Raw genomic sequence first — 17,500 nt, forward strand, 5'->3', positions numbered from 1 at the left:
TCCTTCTCTTATTTTAAGGACATTCTCAGCCTTTGGAGATGCATCTAAAAGAAACACAAATCTTACTCTAAAAAGTATTCCTGGATCCCATGCTGTCTTTTGATTTATTTTCTTGCTTTGGTGGAGGAGCATGTGCTCAGTCTGAGGAGAGAATAGGAGTGAACTTTGTGAGATCTGTTTTACCTTCACACGTATTGATGGTTGGGCTGGGGATTGAATTGTAGGTTGGAAAACAATCTGCCAGGAAGTGAAAAATTCATGTTTTTGCACAGAGTTTTCTGAGCAAACTTTTTATGACACCTGGCTTGAAAAACTAGCCTGGGAAGCTGAAGGGTAATTGAATAGCCAGAGACCTCCTGGGATTCTTAGAGACTTATCTCCCAATGTGTTTACATTTCAAAGGTGTTGAACCACAGATCCCGGAGCCAGTCATTTACATTCTGAAAGATTGTTAATAACTAGGGAGCAAAATTTCTCTGCTTCTCTCAGGAGGGAAGGGGCAGTTTTGGGGTCTATATAATCTCCCAGATTCATCATTTCAGGCAGACCTGTGTGCAGAGTGACACCTGGCTCCCATCATGTCACCTGTAGGGTACTAGGTATAGGGAACTGGTGCTAAGTAATAACAACTTTGATTTCTCCTCTAGAAACCTCACATCTGCTTTCAGGGTAAAAATATGAATAAGTAGATAGTAAGAAACATATAATCTATCTTACAATTTTGAAGTATCTGGAGAAGTCTAAAGCGGTTCTGATTTCTGATCCTTATGTGGGGCCCATATATTTTTCTCTCTTTAAAGCTTGAAGAATCTTCTCTTCAGCCCCATGTTATGAATGAAATAGGATGTGGGTCTTTGTACTGCAAACTGGTGGGTCCTTTCAATCTGGGAACTATGTCTTTCAGGCCTGGAAAGTTTTCTTATTTCATGTATGATTCCTTATCTTTGTTTTTTCTCTTTGTCCAGTTTTCCTAGACAAGTCTTCTAAATTTCTTGTTTATTTCTTATTTTCCATCTCTTTGTCCTCTTCATCTGACTTCTTTAACGTTATATTTCCAACATTTATACTAAGTTTAAAAGAAAGCTTTTTGTTTGAAATAGTTTTAGATTTACAGAAATGTTGCCAAATGAGTACAGAGAGTCTCCATATACCCCAGCAAACTTCCCCTAATGTAAATATCTTACTCGACCATAATGTAATAATCAAAACTAAGAAATTAACATTGGAACAATTCTATTAATTACAAACTTAAGTTTGGACTTCACCAGTTTTGGGTTTTTTTTCTTCTCACTAATTAATGTCCTATTTCTTTTAATGGATCCAGTCCAGGATATCACATTGCAATTATTTGTTATATCTCCTTAATTTTCTCCAATTTGTGAGGGTTTCTCATTCTTTCCTTGTCTTTCATGACCTTGATACTTTTGGGTAGTACTACTGTGTTATTTTTGTAGAATGTGTCTCAGTTTGAGTCTGTCTGATACTTTCTAATGATTACATTGAGGTTGTGCATTTTTGGCAAGAATACCACAGAAGTGATATGTCTTTCTGTGTGACTCATATCAGGGGGTTCCTGTTGTTGCTATGTCTTATTTCTGCTGGTGTTTACCTTACTTGAGTAATCTAGTCTTTGCGAGGTTTCTCAACTATAAAGTTACTATTTTTCCCTTTTTAATTAATATCTTGGAAGTGATACTTTGAGAATACGTAAACATCCTATTTCCCCTCAAATGTTTGGTCACTAATTTTAGCATTCACCTTTGGTGGAAATTGCCTACAATAGTTATTACTATGCTGTTCTAATAGTGGTTTTTCTGTTTTCCTCATTCTTCCTAGATGTGTTCATTTGAATTCTTTTATAAGGAAGAGATGTCCCTTCTCCTCCAATTATTTATTCAATTATTTTTTTATCACAACTCATGAATATTTATTTTATTCTATGAGATAGAAGCCAATGCTATCATTGTTTTGTTACTCAAATTGTTTCAGCTTTGGCCATTGTCTACCACAATTTTAATTTCCATAAGCTTTGTTTTATTTTTCAATTGCCTCCCACTGGCTCTCTTTTCATAACATTCTGCTCTTGTTTTATGGTTACAAAATCTTAATTTTTCTGAAGATACTAATTGTAATTTGTTTTTTAATGTTCTCCCTGCATCAATCATCTGTTTCCTCCAGGTTGCTTTTTTCTATTTGTTTGCTTGCCTTGGTTTCTCTCTTTATGTTAGAGACATTCCTCAGATGACTGGTGATACTTCTTTGTCATCTCATTTCTAAAAGTATGTTATAAAAGCTGATGGGAATCCCTGAGCCCATGGGAGAGGCTTCACTGTGTGGTGACCTGACTGGGATTCTTGTTAATTATCACCTGATGTCAGCATCTTCAGATCCTTCCATCTGAGATGGTCAGACATACAAAGAATATTTTCAAATCTCCTGTTTGGGAGGAAATTCTGGGGATCTGAAGGAGAAGAAGGCTGAAGAATATCAGTATGTATGAACTCCCTGTAGTCTCCTTATTCTCTGAATCCCCACCTTCAGCTGGTGTCCCCAAATCCAGAGGCTTCTTATTTTATCCCCTCAGGAGCATATTTTTTTAAAATCTCTTTATTGTCACTTAGTAGCATTTTGGGATGGTAAATTAAGAAGATACATTTGTTCATCTGCCATGTAGAGCCAGAAGCCTCAATAACTATTTTAATATGAAACTTCTTAAGGGGGTTATAAGTAGATCTTAATTAGGATTTGGCAGAAATGTGCCGAGGCCTGTCTGTCGGTGGCAGCCTGTGGAGTCAGTCAGTAAATCGCAAGTTCTAATGTCTTTCCTTTAAACCAGAGTAACATGAAGACATTCAGATTTTGTACTTTGGTTGTAGATCTTTAGTTTGTGAAGTTTGGGGAGAAATCAGCACATAACTATGAGATTCCAATAAGCTATTAAAATGTTAATGACATTTTTCATTCCCAAGTAAAAATATTTTAGTAGGATCTTTCTAAATGAAATATAGAAGATATTTATCCTATTGGTAAAACTGACATATGATGATGTTCACAGGCTTTGGTTCTCTCTCTGGGGGTTTTTAAACCCCCATTTGATACTTATTTTGCTTTACTACAAGCCAGGTCTTGTAGGAGGTGCCAGGGATGCAGTGAGAGTCCTCACAGTCTAGTGGGTGGAGAAAGATCCATAAACAATTACAATCTCATGCAAGGGGAGTGTGGGAGTGGGGTGGGGGCGGGTGGTGCCCCACAGGGAAAGAGCACTTAATTCAAACTTGGGGTGAGGGAAGGCTCTTGGAGAGAAGCCTTTCCACATACTAACTTCATCATATGTGGTCTCCATATTGATTTCTGGTAGGCATCCCAGACATAACAAATCCAAAACCAGACTCCTGACTTGTCCCTCAGATCTGCTCCCCACACGTTCTTTCCTGTCTCGCTAAATGGCAACCCCATCCTCGCAGCTGTCGAGGCTGTAAAACCTTTTCTTTTGCATCCCACAGCCATTCCACATGCTAGCCACCAGCATCTCCTACTGGTCCAGCCTTCAAAATGGAGCCAGCATCTGACTACCCTAGTTCTAAGCTACCGTTATCTCTTGTCAAAATATTGCACAGGCCTCCTGTTTCTGCCCTTGCCCCATTCCACTACAGTCCAGGCTAAACTTAACAGCCAGAAGTATCTTTTATATTTTTAAAATAAATTTATTTATTTATTTTTTTCCACTGTGTTGGGTCTTCATTGCTGCACAGGGGCTTCCTCTAGTTGTGGCGAGTGGGGACTACTCATTGCGGTGCGCAGGCTTCTCAGGGCGGTGGCTTCTCTTGTGGATCACCGGCTCTAGGCGTGTTGGCTTCAGCGGTTGTGGCACGTGGGCTCAGTAGTTGTGGCTCGCAGGGTCTAGAGCGCAGGCTCAGTAGTTGTGGTGCACAGGCTTAGCTGCCCTGTGGCATGTGGGATCTTCCTGGACCAGGGATCGAACCCGTGTCCCCTGCACTGGCAGGCGGAATCTTAACCACTGCACCACCAGGGAAGTCCCCAGAAGGATCTTTTAAAATAGAAACTCTAATGTCCCCCGCGTCATGTTCCTGAGGTCCTTTAGGTCACTACTCAAATGGTACCTTATCAGTGAAGTCTTAACCACTTTATACAGATAGCAACCCCTCTACCTCCACCTAGGCATTCACTATCCATTGTACTCCTTATCTTATGACATGCTATATCTTACTATTGTAAATTTACTATTTTGTTTATTTTCTGTCTTTCCCCCACTGGAATACAAACTCCATTATAATCAGAATTTGGTCTGTTTTGTCCATTACAGTATATTCCCTAGATAATCCTAGAACTGTGTAAATTTCTCTTGACATTTTTGTGTATGCCCTTCCAGACATTTTTCTATATTTATAAATATATATATATATATATATATATATATATATTTTTTAGTACGCAGACCTCTCACTGTTGTGGCCTCTCCCGTTGCGGAGCACAGGCTCCGGACACACAGGCTCAGCGGCCATGGCTCACGGGCCCAGTCGCTCCGCAGCATGTGGGATCTTCCCGAACCAGGACACGAACCCGTGTCCCCTGCATCGGCAGGCGGACTCTCAACCACTGCGCCACCAGGGAAGCCCTATATTTATAAATATATTTAAATAAACATAGAATCATGTTATACATCCCGTTTTTAACCATGCTTCTTTCATTAAGCAGCATATAAAAACATTTTTCAGCAACAATACTATTCTTGCACAGTATAATTTTTATTTTTGTGTAGCATTCCAGTATTTGGATGTTACCATAGTTTATTTATTCAAGCTTTCATTTTTACACTTTTTTTTACCCTACGTTTAACTTTTTTGTGTGCCTAAAGCACACCATTCTGACCAAATATTTGTTCACATCTCTGAGCACAGGATATGTCCCTCAGATGGGTCTTAAGAGGTAGTCTTGTTGGCTCAAGATACATAGAAAATTATAAACTTTGTTACCAACTGCCAAATTGCATCTCGGAAGGGTGAAATTATTTATACTTCTACCAGTTTCATACAATTTCTTTTAACACTTACACTAGCAGGTATAGGAGGTATAGAAATAACTTCAGTTTTTCAAGATAAAACTGAAGAAACAAGTAAGAATTTGATCCTTTTCTTTGAAGATAAAAATCTTCTCTTTTCAGTCTATTGCTTGCCTTATCTGTATGCTATCAGACTCACTCTAAAATTTTGTGAAAGTCACTTAAACGTGGTGGGATAAACTTTTCAGTGGTTTCCTGGAGACAACTTTTATCTTCTAAGAGACTTTCTCGTTTAGAAGGATCCTACTAAAAATATTTTTACTTGGGAATGAAAAATGTCATTAACATTTTACCCATAATAACTCATATACATAATACTACTGCATATTTTCTACAAGAAATTTTAAATATTGGCTTTATTTTTATAATAATAAAAAAGTAATGCCCAATATTTTTTGGAAGGTGCCCTGATAAATAAGAAGTAACTACCAGTCACTTGCAGGTTCCACATTTTTTATTTGTGTTTAGGATTGCACAGACACCAGAAAATTCTGCTACTACAATGAATGGAATAATAAGAAAAGGATGAAGGTAGATTTAGTGTGTAAGAGTTGCATTCTTGCAAATGACACTGAGCAAATAAAAGACTGGTCACTTAATCAAAAACATTGGTAAAGTAACATGTACCTTAAAGATTTATATGTAAACCACTTAAATGTACATTTTTTAAGCTGCATTTGATACAGGGTCAAGAGGTTCAGTGATTAGATTGTCGTATTGTAAATAATTCATAACTGTAATACTGTTTCTTTAAAATAGAGAGAGAACTTAAACCCACTCTGAAACCATGATTATTGCTTAGATTTTTGGAATTTTTTAGCCAATATTTTATATTTGTCTCACCTATGCATAGCATGATTTATCTATTCAATTTTTTTTTTTTTTTTTTTTGCGGTACGCGGGCCTCTCACTGTTGTGGCCTCTCCCGTTGCGGAGCACAGGCTCCAGACGCGCAGGCTTAGCAGCCATGGCTCACGGGCCCAGCCGCTCCGCGGCATGTGGGATCTTCCTGGACCGGGGCACGAACCCTTGTCCCCTGCATCGGCAGGCGGACTCTCAACCACTGCGCCACCAGGGAAGCCCTATCTATTCAATTTTTTGAAGGCATCTAACAGATTTCTTTTTATAGAAGCAAACCTCTTCTCACAATGATTTATCAGTTTGTGAAATATTTAACTGAATTACATATTTAGATTAAAAAGTACGACTGGCATAAATATGTCTGGGCATAGAGGAATACAACTCTCAGCAGGCATACAATTCAACTGATAGAGGCAGAAATATGTAAATGTTCTAGAAAATAGCCCACTAGCCATGAGTCTACAGGGCATATAGAGTGCCATTATCATTAGTATCATATTCAGGTTGTGAAGGAGTCATTTATTTTCAGCAAGGCACATCCATAATTTAGTTTTAACTCATTCATTTGAATTTTATTGGTTTTGAAATTTGGTTTGTATTTAATTTGTAATTTTAATAGTGTGTAAAAGCTACAGAGATTTAACTCATATAAGGATTTATAGTTGGTTTAATTTGTATATGTTTAAGTGACATTCTAATAATTGAAGCCAGCCTCAGGGATAGGTGAGAATCTTTTTTTCTTTTTAATTTTGAAAAGGTACATGTATAATACTTGAATATGAGAATCACTACCATATTGGCCAGGAAGGAATTAGCAAGAACTGATATAAAGAGATACACACACACACTTATATTTGCTGATCCACTCTAACCTTCCACCCCCTACGCTCTTTCTCAAATGAACTGTCAGTCAGTGATTAAACACACAAGGGAAGCTCAAGCTCTGAATATTGGTGGGAAAGTGGATACAAAGTTGAATAAAACTTGGCCCCCTGGTCTCAAGAAGTAAGTCTGGAGTGGGAGGAAAGAGACATAATGCAATCACTCATTCAGCCACTATTTAACAAGGCAAGAAGTTAAGTGCCGTGAAAAAAAGTAGAGGTGGCTACTTTGGAACATCCAGAGCGTGGGCTGATCCTGCTGTCACTTCGTTTTTGCACAGTGAGTTTCAGCATTAAAAACTGTGATTTGTACCTTCAAGAATACTTCATTCTGAACTTGCCTCTCTATGGGCTAAGGCCATTATAATGGTGACAACTGTCCAGTTCTCAGTTAATACTTGTTGTTATTATTACATAAACAAACCATATTGTTTGCAATTACACTCTCTTTTCTAGGTCCACATAAGTCTGTTAAAAGGAAGTGTGTGTGTGTGTGTGTCTGTGTGTCTGTGTTTAATCCCTTTAAGTATGAAAGCTATACATCTGAGAACCTGAAGCTAATTCACAATTTCAAAATGGCATTGGTAGTTTATTAAAAATGAAGACTATGGCTCTCATAGATTTTTACATGTCCAGATGTTCATGTCATAGGTTTTCTATGCTACCATACATTTGTTCTATTCAAGGAAATTATGCATATAAATGAAGTTCTGACCAAGTCTACAATATTAACCCCTCCCAGGGAGGAATCTGGCAAGTACCCATGTATCTACCCAAACCTGGTCGTTTCACAGCAGGACAGGACCTAGGCTGAGAGAGAGATTTGAGAACCGGGCTGGGTAGTCAGATAAACTGAACAATAGGGTCTGGTCTTGAGGACCAACTCACAGAGATGGGCAGTCAGAGGCCTGGTGCCCGGGCTGTTCGGGGGCTCTTGATGTAAGATCTCCTTCAGTCTTGAGTGGGTCAGGGCCAGGCCGACCAGGTTCTAGGAGGAGCCCTGCAGGGGATTTGGGGAGTTTGGGGAGATAGAAGCTGAGACTGAGTTCTGTCTGTTGAGGCCTCCGTAGAAGTAGAAAATATGTCAGAATCTGACCATTAGTCCTTCACGATGGTCAGATTAGTTTAATGACTTTGCAAGGGGAGGGGAGAGACCCACAAATTATGATCTTTCCATGTTTTTTGTTTGTTTGTTTTGGTTTTTTTTGGCTGCACCATGTGGCTCGTGGGATCTTAGTTCCCCGACCAGGGAAACACGGAGTCCTAAGCACTGGACCACCAGGGAAGTCCCTCCATGTTCTTTTCTTTAAGGCATTATTTACTTTCTGAAATCCGTACTAATTTTTTCCCTCCTTCCTTCCTTCATTCCTTCCCCCCTCCCCTCCCCTCCTCCCTCCACTCCTCCCTCCCCCTCCCTCCTTCTTGTCTCCTTCTCTCTCCCTCCCTCCCTTCCTTTCTTTCTTCTTTTCTGTATTAGTGTACTAGGGCTGCCATAACAAAATACCACAAACTGGGTGGCCTAAAAGAAAAGAAATCTATTCTCCTGAAGTTCTGGGGGCCTCAATCAAGGTTTCAGTAGGGCCATGCTCCCTCTGAGGTTCCCATGTGTCTCTCCCAGCTTCTGGTGGTGGCCAGCAATCCTTGGCATCCTTGACCTACCCCTGCATTGCTCAATCTCTGCCTCTGTTGCTCCATGCCTTTCTTCCCTGCGTGTGTCTATGGCTCTCTCTGCATCCTCTCCCCTTATAAGGACACCAGTCTTACTGTATTTAGGACCCATCCTAATCCAACATGACCTCAATTTAACTTAACTAATTAAATCTGCAAAGATCCTATTTCTGTATAAGGTCACATCCTGATTTCTTGCGCGGACAAAAATTTGGGGGAGACATTATGCAACTAAGTACAGACCCCTTTCTGTTACCCATCCCACCCCGCTGTTTTGCTTCTTTTCCTTCCCTTTTAGAACTTTAATCAGTTGCAAGATAAGCAATGAGCTGGTTGTGTTCTTACTTGGTTTTGATGACCTTTTACAAATCACTCCTTGTTATGTTTTTCTTAGCATTCATGAATTATAAGATCATTGATAACTCAAAGATAAATTGTTTATTTTAAACATGCTGATTATTCAAGCTTCATATATTTTCTTGGACGTTTTGCTTGTCTTCTTTAATTATCCTGCTCTTTTAGAGCTTGCTTGAGCTTCAAAGGTCAGTCAATGCATTTTTCATAACTTGTAATGGATTTTGGGGGTTTTATTTTTAATAAGCCTTTCAGAAATGGAAAATATCTCTATCAACCTATTCTTTTCTCATTTTTCAATGAGAGATTCTGTGTGGCTTTATTTTTTGATGCAGATATTTACAGTCACCTGACAAAGGGGTAATGTCAAAAACAGAGGCCAGGGTTTCCCTGGTGGCGCAGTGGTTGAGAGTCTGCCTGCCGATGCAGAGGACATGGGTTTGTGCCCCGGTCCGGGAGGATCCCACATGCCGCGGAGCGGCTAGGCCCGTGAGCCATGGCTGCTGAGCCTGCGCATCCGGAGCTTGTGCTCCGCAACGGGAGAGGCCACAACAGTGAGAGGCCCGCGTACCGCAAAAAACAAAAAACAAACAAACAAACAAACAAAAAAACAGAGGCCAGTGAGGAAAACGTGAAGTGTGGATAATATTATGTCATAAAAATGGCAAAATTTTTGCATCAAGGTGAAGAAGAAAGTTGACTGGAAATGCTTCTTACTAACATCCATGTTGTTGCAGGCTGATGATAGACTTCCAAGTCTCTTCAGGTAAATCAGATGAACTACTTGGGGAAATTAAAAAAAGTAACCATGACCCATGTGGACAATGGGCTGGAAGGGAGTAAGAAAGGATGTAGTCAGGAGTCTGTTGTCATAGTGCCAAACTGCAGAGCGACAATAGGAACCAGAGGACTAGTTCTGCCTGCACACAGGGGGTGTGTCTCCAGATCCATCCACAAGGAAAAGGATGTCCAAAGACTAGTGAGCTCTGACCAACCACTTTATTCCCTCCTTCTCTCTTGGAGAGGAACAAAACAGGGGATGTAGAAAAATGGAAATGGAATCTGCAATATTCCTGACTGGGGGGAGAGGAAGAAATGCTTCCCACATCCATTTATCTGTAGGGCCTGCCATTTCTGTCTCCAAAACATACCTCAAATCGGTCCTCCTCTCTCCACTTCCGTTGCCTCCACCTTAAACCAAAACCCTTTCCTTTCTCATTAGATTAATGCAATTCAGGCCCCAGCTGCTTAAAATCCAGAGGAGATGTATGCAGGCCAACGTGGTCCCCAAGTGTATTAGAAGTTCAAGATCGAGGTGCTGGCAGATCCCGGGCCTGGTGAGGGCCTGCATCCTGGTTTACTGATGGCCATCTTCCTGTATCTTCACATGGCAGAGAGCAGAGAGAGGAAGCAAGCTCTCCCGGATTTTCTTGTAAGGGCTCTAATGCCGGTTATGCAGGCCCCACCCTCAGGATCTCGTTGCCTCCCCACAAGCTCCAGCTCCCAATACCAGCACATTGGGGGTTAGGATTTAACATATGCATTTTGGAGGAACACAAACATTCAGTCCTTAACACCCCCCAAGGCTGGCTTACGGGCACTACTTCGTGTTACCACAGGCGCACTCTTCTTGTCCCGTCCTTGCTGCAGTCCTGCATTATAATGGCCTGTTTCTTTATCTTCCCAGTTGTAAGCTCCTGGAGAATCAGGACTGTCTTGTTCATAGCTGTGTCCGCAGTACCAGCACATAACATGATAGAGAGTTGTCCAGTGATTAATAATGTAAGCACTGCATGTTACAGGGACCCTTGCTGCCTCTTTTCTGAACTTATTAATGGTTTGGAAAACATAAATTTCTCAATTTTGTAGATGATATCAAGTAAGGAGGACGACAGAATCAAAACTGAAAAAGTCAAAGATCTAAAATGCCACAGGCTGAAACCAATAAGGTAAAGTTCTAGAGAGAAACGTAAATTTCTACAGGTAGGTTCATGTTGTGCAGTGGTTCTCAAAGTGTAGCCCTGACCAATGTCAGGAAAATATAATTAAAAACAAAATGTCTTGTCAACCTAGAAAACCTCTTCACAAGATAGAAGAGAAATAAAAGGGTTTTATTTTGAATAAGCATTAAACCAGAACGTAATGTGAATCACAGAAAAGCCACTAAGGGGATAGATAGCAAAGACAAAAAGAAATGGCATCATTTACATAACCAGACAGATGAAACCAATTACCTCCACGTTTTCAAGATAAAGGGTAACTGATTCTCAAATAAGAGGACTAACTGCCTTCAAATAAGGGAAAAATAAATTTCTCATATCTTTATGACAGAAGGTAGGTTTGTATTTGGAGACAGGTACCTGATGAAGTTAGGCTCCTATACTCCCAGGAAACTGGGAGGAAGAGGTGCTATCTTCTTGATGGTTCCAGTTCTATGCAATGGCTCCGGGTCCCCTTTCAAAGAAAAATTCCTGGATTGTAAAATGGGAAAGAGGCTTATTTAGCCCTTAAAAAGATCTCCATACATTTCAAAAGGCAGAGAAAGAGCCCACAAGGGCAAGTTTTCTAAAGTAAATGCTCTCTTCCTTTGCGCCAGGGAGAACGAAATATTTTTCTCATTTCTAATTTATTTTACCCGTACACCAACAGCACCAGCATCACCTAGGAACTTTAGTTAGAAATGCAAATTCTCAGGTCCCAACCCAGACCCACTCAATCTGAAACTCTAGAGTTAGGGCTGGGCAATCTGTGTTTTTGTTTGTTTGTTTGTTTTTGCAGTACGCGGGCCTCTCACTGTTGTGGCCTCTCCCATTGCGGAGCACAGGCTCCGGACGCGAAGGCTCAGCGGCCATGGCTCACGGGCCCAGGCGCTCCGCGGCATGTGGGATCTTCCCGGACTGGGGCACGAACCCGTGTCCCCTTCATCGGCAGGCAGACTCTCAACCACTGCGCCACCAGGGAAGTCCTAATCTGTGTTTTTTAACAAATCCCTCAGGTAAGGCTCATGCTCCCTAAAGCTTGAGAATCACTGTAGAGAACTGTTGACAGCAGGCCACTTGAAAAAGATTTAGGGAAGATGAAGGATTTCACTGAACTTGAATTAATAGTTATCTGCAGTTTGAATTACAGAGGTAGTCACTGCTCTGCTAATACATTACCTTCAATTAGTTAGCAAGAAATTAAGATGTCTGAAATAAAGATATTAGATGAATCTTGGTTTAGGGTAGACAGTCAGATCGTAACAACTTGCATAATAGAAATAAAAGCAAAAGCATTATGAAAAATTATGCTCATCTGGCTCTCAAGTCCATTCCTTAATTGAATATATGAGAGTTGCCTGATTTTCTGGAAAATCACAAAATGCCCAAATCAGGTAAAGCCATACAAGACAAACTCAAGAGGAACTAGACAATTGTGCAATTTTTTTTGCATGAACCCCTTCTTAAGTTCACCTGGCTTTCTGCTGCGGGACAAGATCTATTCTTTCTCAGTGCTTCTCAATTTGGGATGCAAATTGGAATCACTTGAGGATAAGAAACACACTCAGAGGAGATTCAGAGCAGCAGGTAGTGGATTCTTTGGGGGCATGGGTTCACATAAGCAGTCTGGACAGTGAGCCCTGCTCTCCTTTCTCAGCACGGGCCAGAGCCTACCATGGACCTCCAAGAAGAGCACTCCAGAGCCCCAGCTATAGTTCTAGGCATGGGGGCTGATGTGGAGAATTTGGAGTAGTTTGGAACGTCCTCATCTTTTTTTTTTTTTTTTTTTTTTTTCGCGGTACGCCACTGTTGTGGCATCTCCCGTTGCGGAGCACAGGCTCTGGATGCGCAGGCTCAGCGGCCATGGCTCACGGGCCCAGCCGCTCTGTGGCATGTGGGATCTTCCCAGACCGGGGCACGAACCCGTGTCCCCTGCATCGGCAGGCGGACTCTCAACCACTGCGCCACCAGGGAAGCCCGGAATGTCCTCATCTAAAGTTTGCTTTGAGAAAAGTCTTTTATACCTCCTTTGACCCACTTATGAAAGACAGCCCTAATAAACTGGTTTCTGTGGCCACTGAAATAGACAACATTCATGATGCCAAGCCTTCCTGAGGAAGACCACCTAAAGTGAGGCTGGTGGCATTTGCTGTCTTAGGAGCTCCGGGTATCCCTGTGATGGACTCTCCCCCTTGTGTCCTCAGGCTCTGGACCCTTTCCTGCCCACTGGTCCCATTCATGGATGTACTGCAGTTTACCCAGAAGGACCTGGAGGTTGCAGTTAAAGCCATGCAGATGGAGAACCTGAAATTGAAAAGCAAGTATGAGGAGCTCCATGCGAAATGCTCGGAGATGGGGAAAATTACGATCGGATTTTTAGGGGTGTACCCAGGTGATGGAGAAGGTACAGAAACAGAAGAAGCTTGCCAGAGCTGAAATCTAGAAAGTCAGAAAGAAAAAGGTCAACTTACTACAGACAAATTCCATGAAGCATATTTCTCTGAACCTTTCAAGGAATTTGAGAAGCAGGTGACTGAAGGCTATCTCATGAATGAAGAATGGCTGAAGAAGTATGCTGAGGATTACAAATTAAGAAGTGAAATGGAAGGCCAAAGATAGCAAACATTAAAGGCCCACACAGAAGAGGTCCTCAATCTGGCAGAGAAGGAAATCGCTCGGGTCCAGAGAAAAGGCCCCAGCGGCCTGTTGGCCTTCTAGGTAAGCCTGATAAAGGGCCGGATGAGGAACATTCCCCAGAGACCATTCAGCAGAAGACTAAAGAAAACAATGAACTACTCATCATCTGTTATGACCTTATTTCAGAGGTGGAATGATGTGGATGGAGGTCAGTGACCAGTAAGTGAACTTCTCTCCCTCCTCCCGTCTCTCAGTGTAACTGTAAGCAAGACTTGTATACTTTCTTTTCTCGTTTTTTCCTTTTGGTGGAGATCTAAGATACCCTTAAAAAGAAAAAAAGCTGTAGAAAATTAAGTATGAGATATCTTGACTTCTGAGTTATGCTCTATTTGAATTCTTCAATGTTGATGCTGATCTTTCATTAGCAAGTTTTTGTACCCTATCAAGTATGTGCTCTTGTGAGGTTTACTGAAATTTTGGAGGGTGCTATATCCTGCAGGTTTTTTTTACTGTGGGAAAAACACTGCTCTGAAATTGACAGCCAACAGGACTAAGAATCAATTAATTTTGTTAGTACATATGTACCACGAAAGTATGGCTTATAAGAAGTCGTGTTGGGGGTCCCAGTCTCTTATAAACTCTTACAATGCTAACTGGCAATGATAAAATAATTGCTATAACCTGTCTTTAAAAAAAAACTTTATTGTAGTTCATTTAGTTATTTATAGTTGCAGAATTAAACAGTGTATTGACATGTGCACAAAATGAGCATTAATTGAGTGAAGAGCAGAAGGTTGTGGGGTGTTGTTTAGTGGTCAAGTAGTATTTTGGCTCATCCCCGCATGGCGAAATAGGTATGTGAAGGACCTTTGTGTCTGTTTTTTTTTTTTTTTCTTCTGTACGCGGGCCTCTCACTGCTGTGGCCTCTCCCGTTGCGGAGCACAGGCTCCGGACGTGCAGGCTCAGCGGCCATGGCTCACGGGCCCAGCCGCTCCACGGCATGTGGGATCTCCCGGACCGGGGCACGAACCCATGTCCCCTGCATCGGCAGGCGGACTCTCAACCACTGCGCCACCAGGGAAGCCCTGTGTCTGAGTTTTTATGGCAAGAAAATAAATTTTTAAAAATTCATTTTATTGAAGTAGTTGATTTACGTTGTCAATTTCTGCTGTACAGCAAAGTGACTCAGATATACTACTTTTTCATACTATTTTCCATTATGGTGTATCACAGGATATTGAATATAGTTCCCTGTGCTCTACAGTAAGACCTTGTTGTTTATCCATTCTGTATATACTAGTTTGCATCTAATCCCAAACTCCCAATCCTTTCCTCCCCGACCCCCCTCCCCCTTTGCAACCACAAATCTGTTATGTCTGAGTCTGTTTCATGGATATGTTCATTTGTGTCATATTTTAGATTGCTATAACCTGTCTTTTAATCAAATCGTGCAAAAATATAATTAGAGGTTTTCAGTTCAGTCCTTAGGTATGTGAACTGTCCATCAAGGGGGCAGTGATGAGTTTTTCTTAGTATGAAGATGTGACTAGAATTCAAGCTATTTCAGTGAGACTATATTGACCACCAGAATGACAAAACCTATGGACATGTAAAGAAAGGCAACTATAGATTTTGGTCCTGAGAGGATTTTAAAAACTACTTTGTTTGACATGAAGGCTCAGACCTTCCTTTTTCTTCCCCTTTTTTGGCCCTAAGAGAATCACAGAATTCTCAACCAAATTTTAATGATCAAGTAATGCCTTTAATTACAAAAGAAAAACTGAGGCCAAAACTGTAATTTACAAAAAAGGAAGCAGCCAAGTCATTTAATACAGGGGAATAAAGGTGAGTGGATACAGCTCGAAGAATGCACCATTCCCTGCCCCCCCTTCTTTTTGCTACAAGTTGCACCCATCTTTATTTATTTTGCGGTACGCGGGCCTCTCACTGTTGTGGCCTCCCCCGTTGCGGAGCACAGGCTCCGGACGCGCAGGCTCAGCGGCCATGGCTCACGGGCCCAGCCACTCCGCGGCATGTGGGATCCTCCCGGGCCGGGGCACGAACCCGTGTTCCCTGCATCGGCAGGTGGTCTCTCAACCACTGCGCCACCAGGGAAGCCCTGCACCCATCTTTAAAAACACCATCTTTGCCAGATTCAGGAGCAAACAAAGAAATTGCTCAAGTTGGGTTTTCTGCCTCCTTTGTAAGCTGCACGTTTTTAACATGTATTTTAAAACTGTAATGTGAAAAGGCCATAAAAGAAGCAAATATGCCATTCTCTGCACATGAAAGCATTATTTTACCAGACATCAGAATATGCACTTAGAATTTTTTCTCACAGTTGTGTTCCTGTGGAGATATACATTTGGTCTTATTCATCTGTTTCTCTGGTAACCCCAAGTACAGTCCCCAACATATGGTGCTGTAAGATACATATTTACATTTTAAAAGTAAATATGTTTTCCATGTATTGTTCAGCGCCTGGACTTTTCTGATAAAAGGCACAGTCTCTGAGCCTGTTGTGGTTTCAGAACAGAAACGAAGTATGTGGGAAAAAAAAGTTCCTGGGGCAGGAGTGTCAATATTTATCTGCCAGCCACGCGAACCCTGGCAGCTGTCTCCGGACCTGAGGTCTCCAAATCGGTGTCCCCGGGCGTGTGACACAAGCTCAGGCACTTCCCAGGCTGGCACAGATCGTCCAAGGCGGGCAGCAGCAGTTTTCAGAGACGGCAGGTGGCAGGGGCGCGATTCGGGGTGGTCCGTTCAATTGCTAACAGGTCCCCCGCCAGTGGCCGCGTTGCTGGGCCGAGTGCAAAGGTAGCGGGGCTTCCTCGCAAGGGTCGGGCCCAGCAGGTGGGGACTGGAGAACTCTTTGTGAGTCACGGCCAAGCACGACCCGGTCCGTGGGGCTCGCAGCCCTGCCGTTTCCTACCCGTTCCTGCCAAAGGCCCGCTTCAGCGCGTCCACGAAGCCCTCGTAATGCGACAGGATGGGGCTCTCCCTCTCGATGTAGGGGACAACCCACTCCTCGGCCGGCCCACTGAGGCGGCTGATTAAAAACGCCACCTTGAGGGTGTCGTTCGAGAACCTGGCCTCAAAGAACCTCATGTAAGAGGCCGCTTGAATCAAAAACTCGGGAAGCCGGGCGGAGTCACCTTTGAACGTCTCGGGAAAAGCCACTGGGCAGGCGGGCGGGCGCACCTGGGCCAGCAGGTTGGCTTTCTCGCACAGGAGCCGCCGCACCTGGTCCATGAGCTCTTTGTTCTCCCTGCGCAGCGCACGGTTCTGAGTCAGGAGGTCCTGCATCATGACCGCCAGCGCGTCCATCACCGCCCGCCGGGTTCCGTCCGCGCCGCCGGAAGTGCGTGTCGCTCGGGGGCGGTTCCCGGGGGTCGCGGCGGCGGCGCGTCCGGCCTCCACAGTCCAGGCCGGGCTTATCCCCGAGCGCCGGCAGGCAGCGTCTCCGGGACTACTGGCCGGAAAACCAGCATCCGGGAGGCCTGAAGCAGACGGGCGGCGGCCAGAGAGGAAATTTGGAGTAGACTGGGGGCCGAGCCGAGGGACGCAGCGCCGCGCTCGGCGGAGGAATCTGACGCCGTGGCTGTGCTCAGAAACTTCCGTTAGGCTCCGTCCGCGACTTCCGGTGGGCTCCGCCGCGACTTCCTGTAGGCGCCGTCTGCGAGTTCCGGTAGGCTCCGTCAGCGGCCGGCGCGCAGGTGCTTAAAGGGGGTGCTGTGTGCTCAGGGATCGCGCGTCACTGGGCAGCTGCGGCTTCGCCCGCTCCTCCCGAGCTGCGAAGCAATCGTAGAGTTTTTTGAAGTTCCATATTCCTGGCTGTTCGCATGTTACGCTCAAGGCTTCACAGGCACGAGGAGGCAGTTTTAATGAAGCCCTCTGTGCCTGTAGAGTAGACCATCCCTTGGGGCTTCCAACTTGACGGAACAAGGAGCATCTCTCCTATCCGGAGTGCCTCCCAGGTGCCAGACGCCTCATCCTATCTCATCTAAGCCTCCCGACTCTGTGAAGCCCATGCTGGGTTT

The 17,500-nt window shown here is 43.2% G+C and overlaps 2 protein-coding genes across 2 annotated transcripts in view; one reads left to right on the plus strand and one right to left on the minus strand.

The window, feature by feature from the left end:
* Nucleotides 1–15,200: 15,200 nt before the first annotated feature.
* On the minus strand, nt 15,201–17,095 carry LOC132503063 (protein LDOC1-like). Its single transcript, XM_060119424.1, has one exon. The coding sequence runs from the start codon at nt 16,785–16,787 to the stop codon at nt 16,389–16,391; it is 399 nt and encodes a 132-aa protein (XP_059975407.1). The 5' UTR covers nt 16,788–17,095; the 3' UTR covers nt 15,201–16,388.
* The window catches only part of AKAIN1 (A-kinase anchor inhibitor 1), an 81,017-nt gene continuing 80,281 nt past the window's right edge, over nt 16,765–17,500 (plus strand). The window contains exon 1 of the mRNA XM_060119422.1: nt 16,765–17,176. Coding sequence (XP_059975405.1) covers nt 16,768–17,176 — 409 coding nt within the window. The 5' untranslated portion in view covers nt 16,765–16,767. The remainder of the gene's footprint in view (nt 17,177–17,500) is intronic.

The sequence above is a fragment of the Mesoplodon densirostris genome, chromosome 15 (genome assembly GCF_025265405.1).
Source record: "Mesoplodon densirostris isolate mMesDen1 chromosome 15, mMesDen1 primary haplotype, whole genome shotgun sequence".
NCBI classification, from domain to species: domain Eukaryota; kingdom Metazoa; phylum Chordata; class Mammalia; order Artiodactyla; family Ziphiidae; genus Mesoplodon; species Mesoplodon densirostris.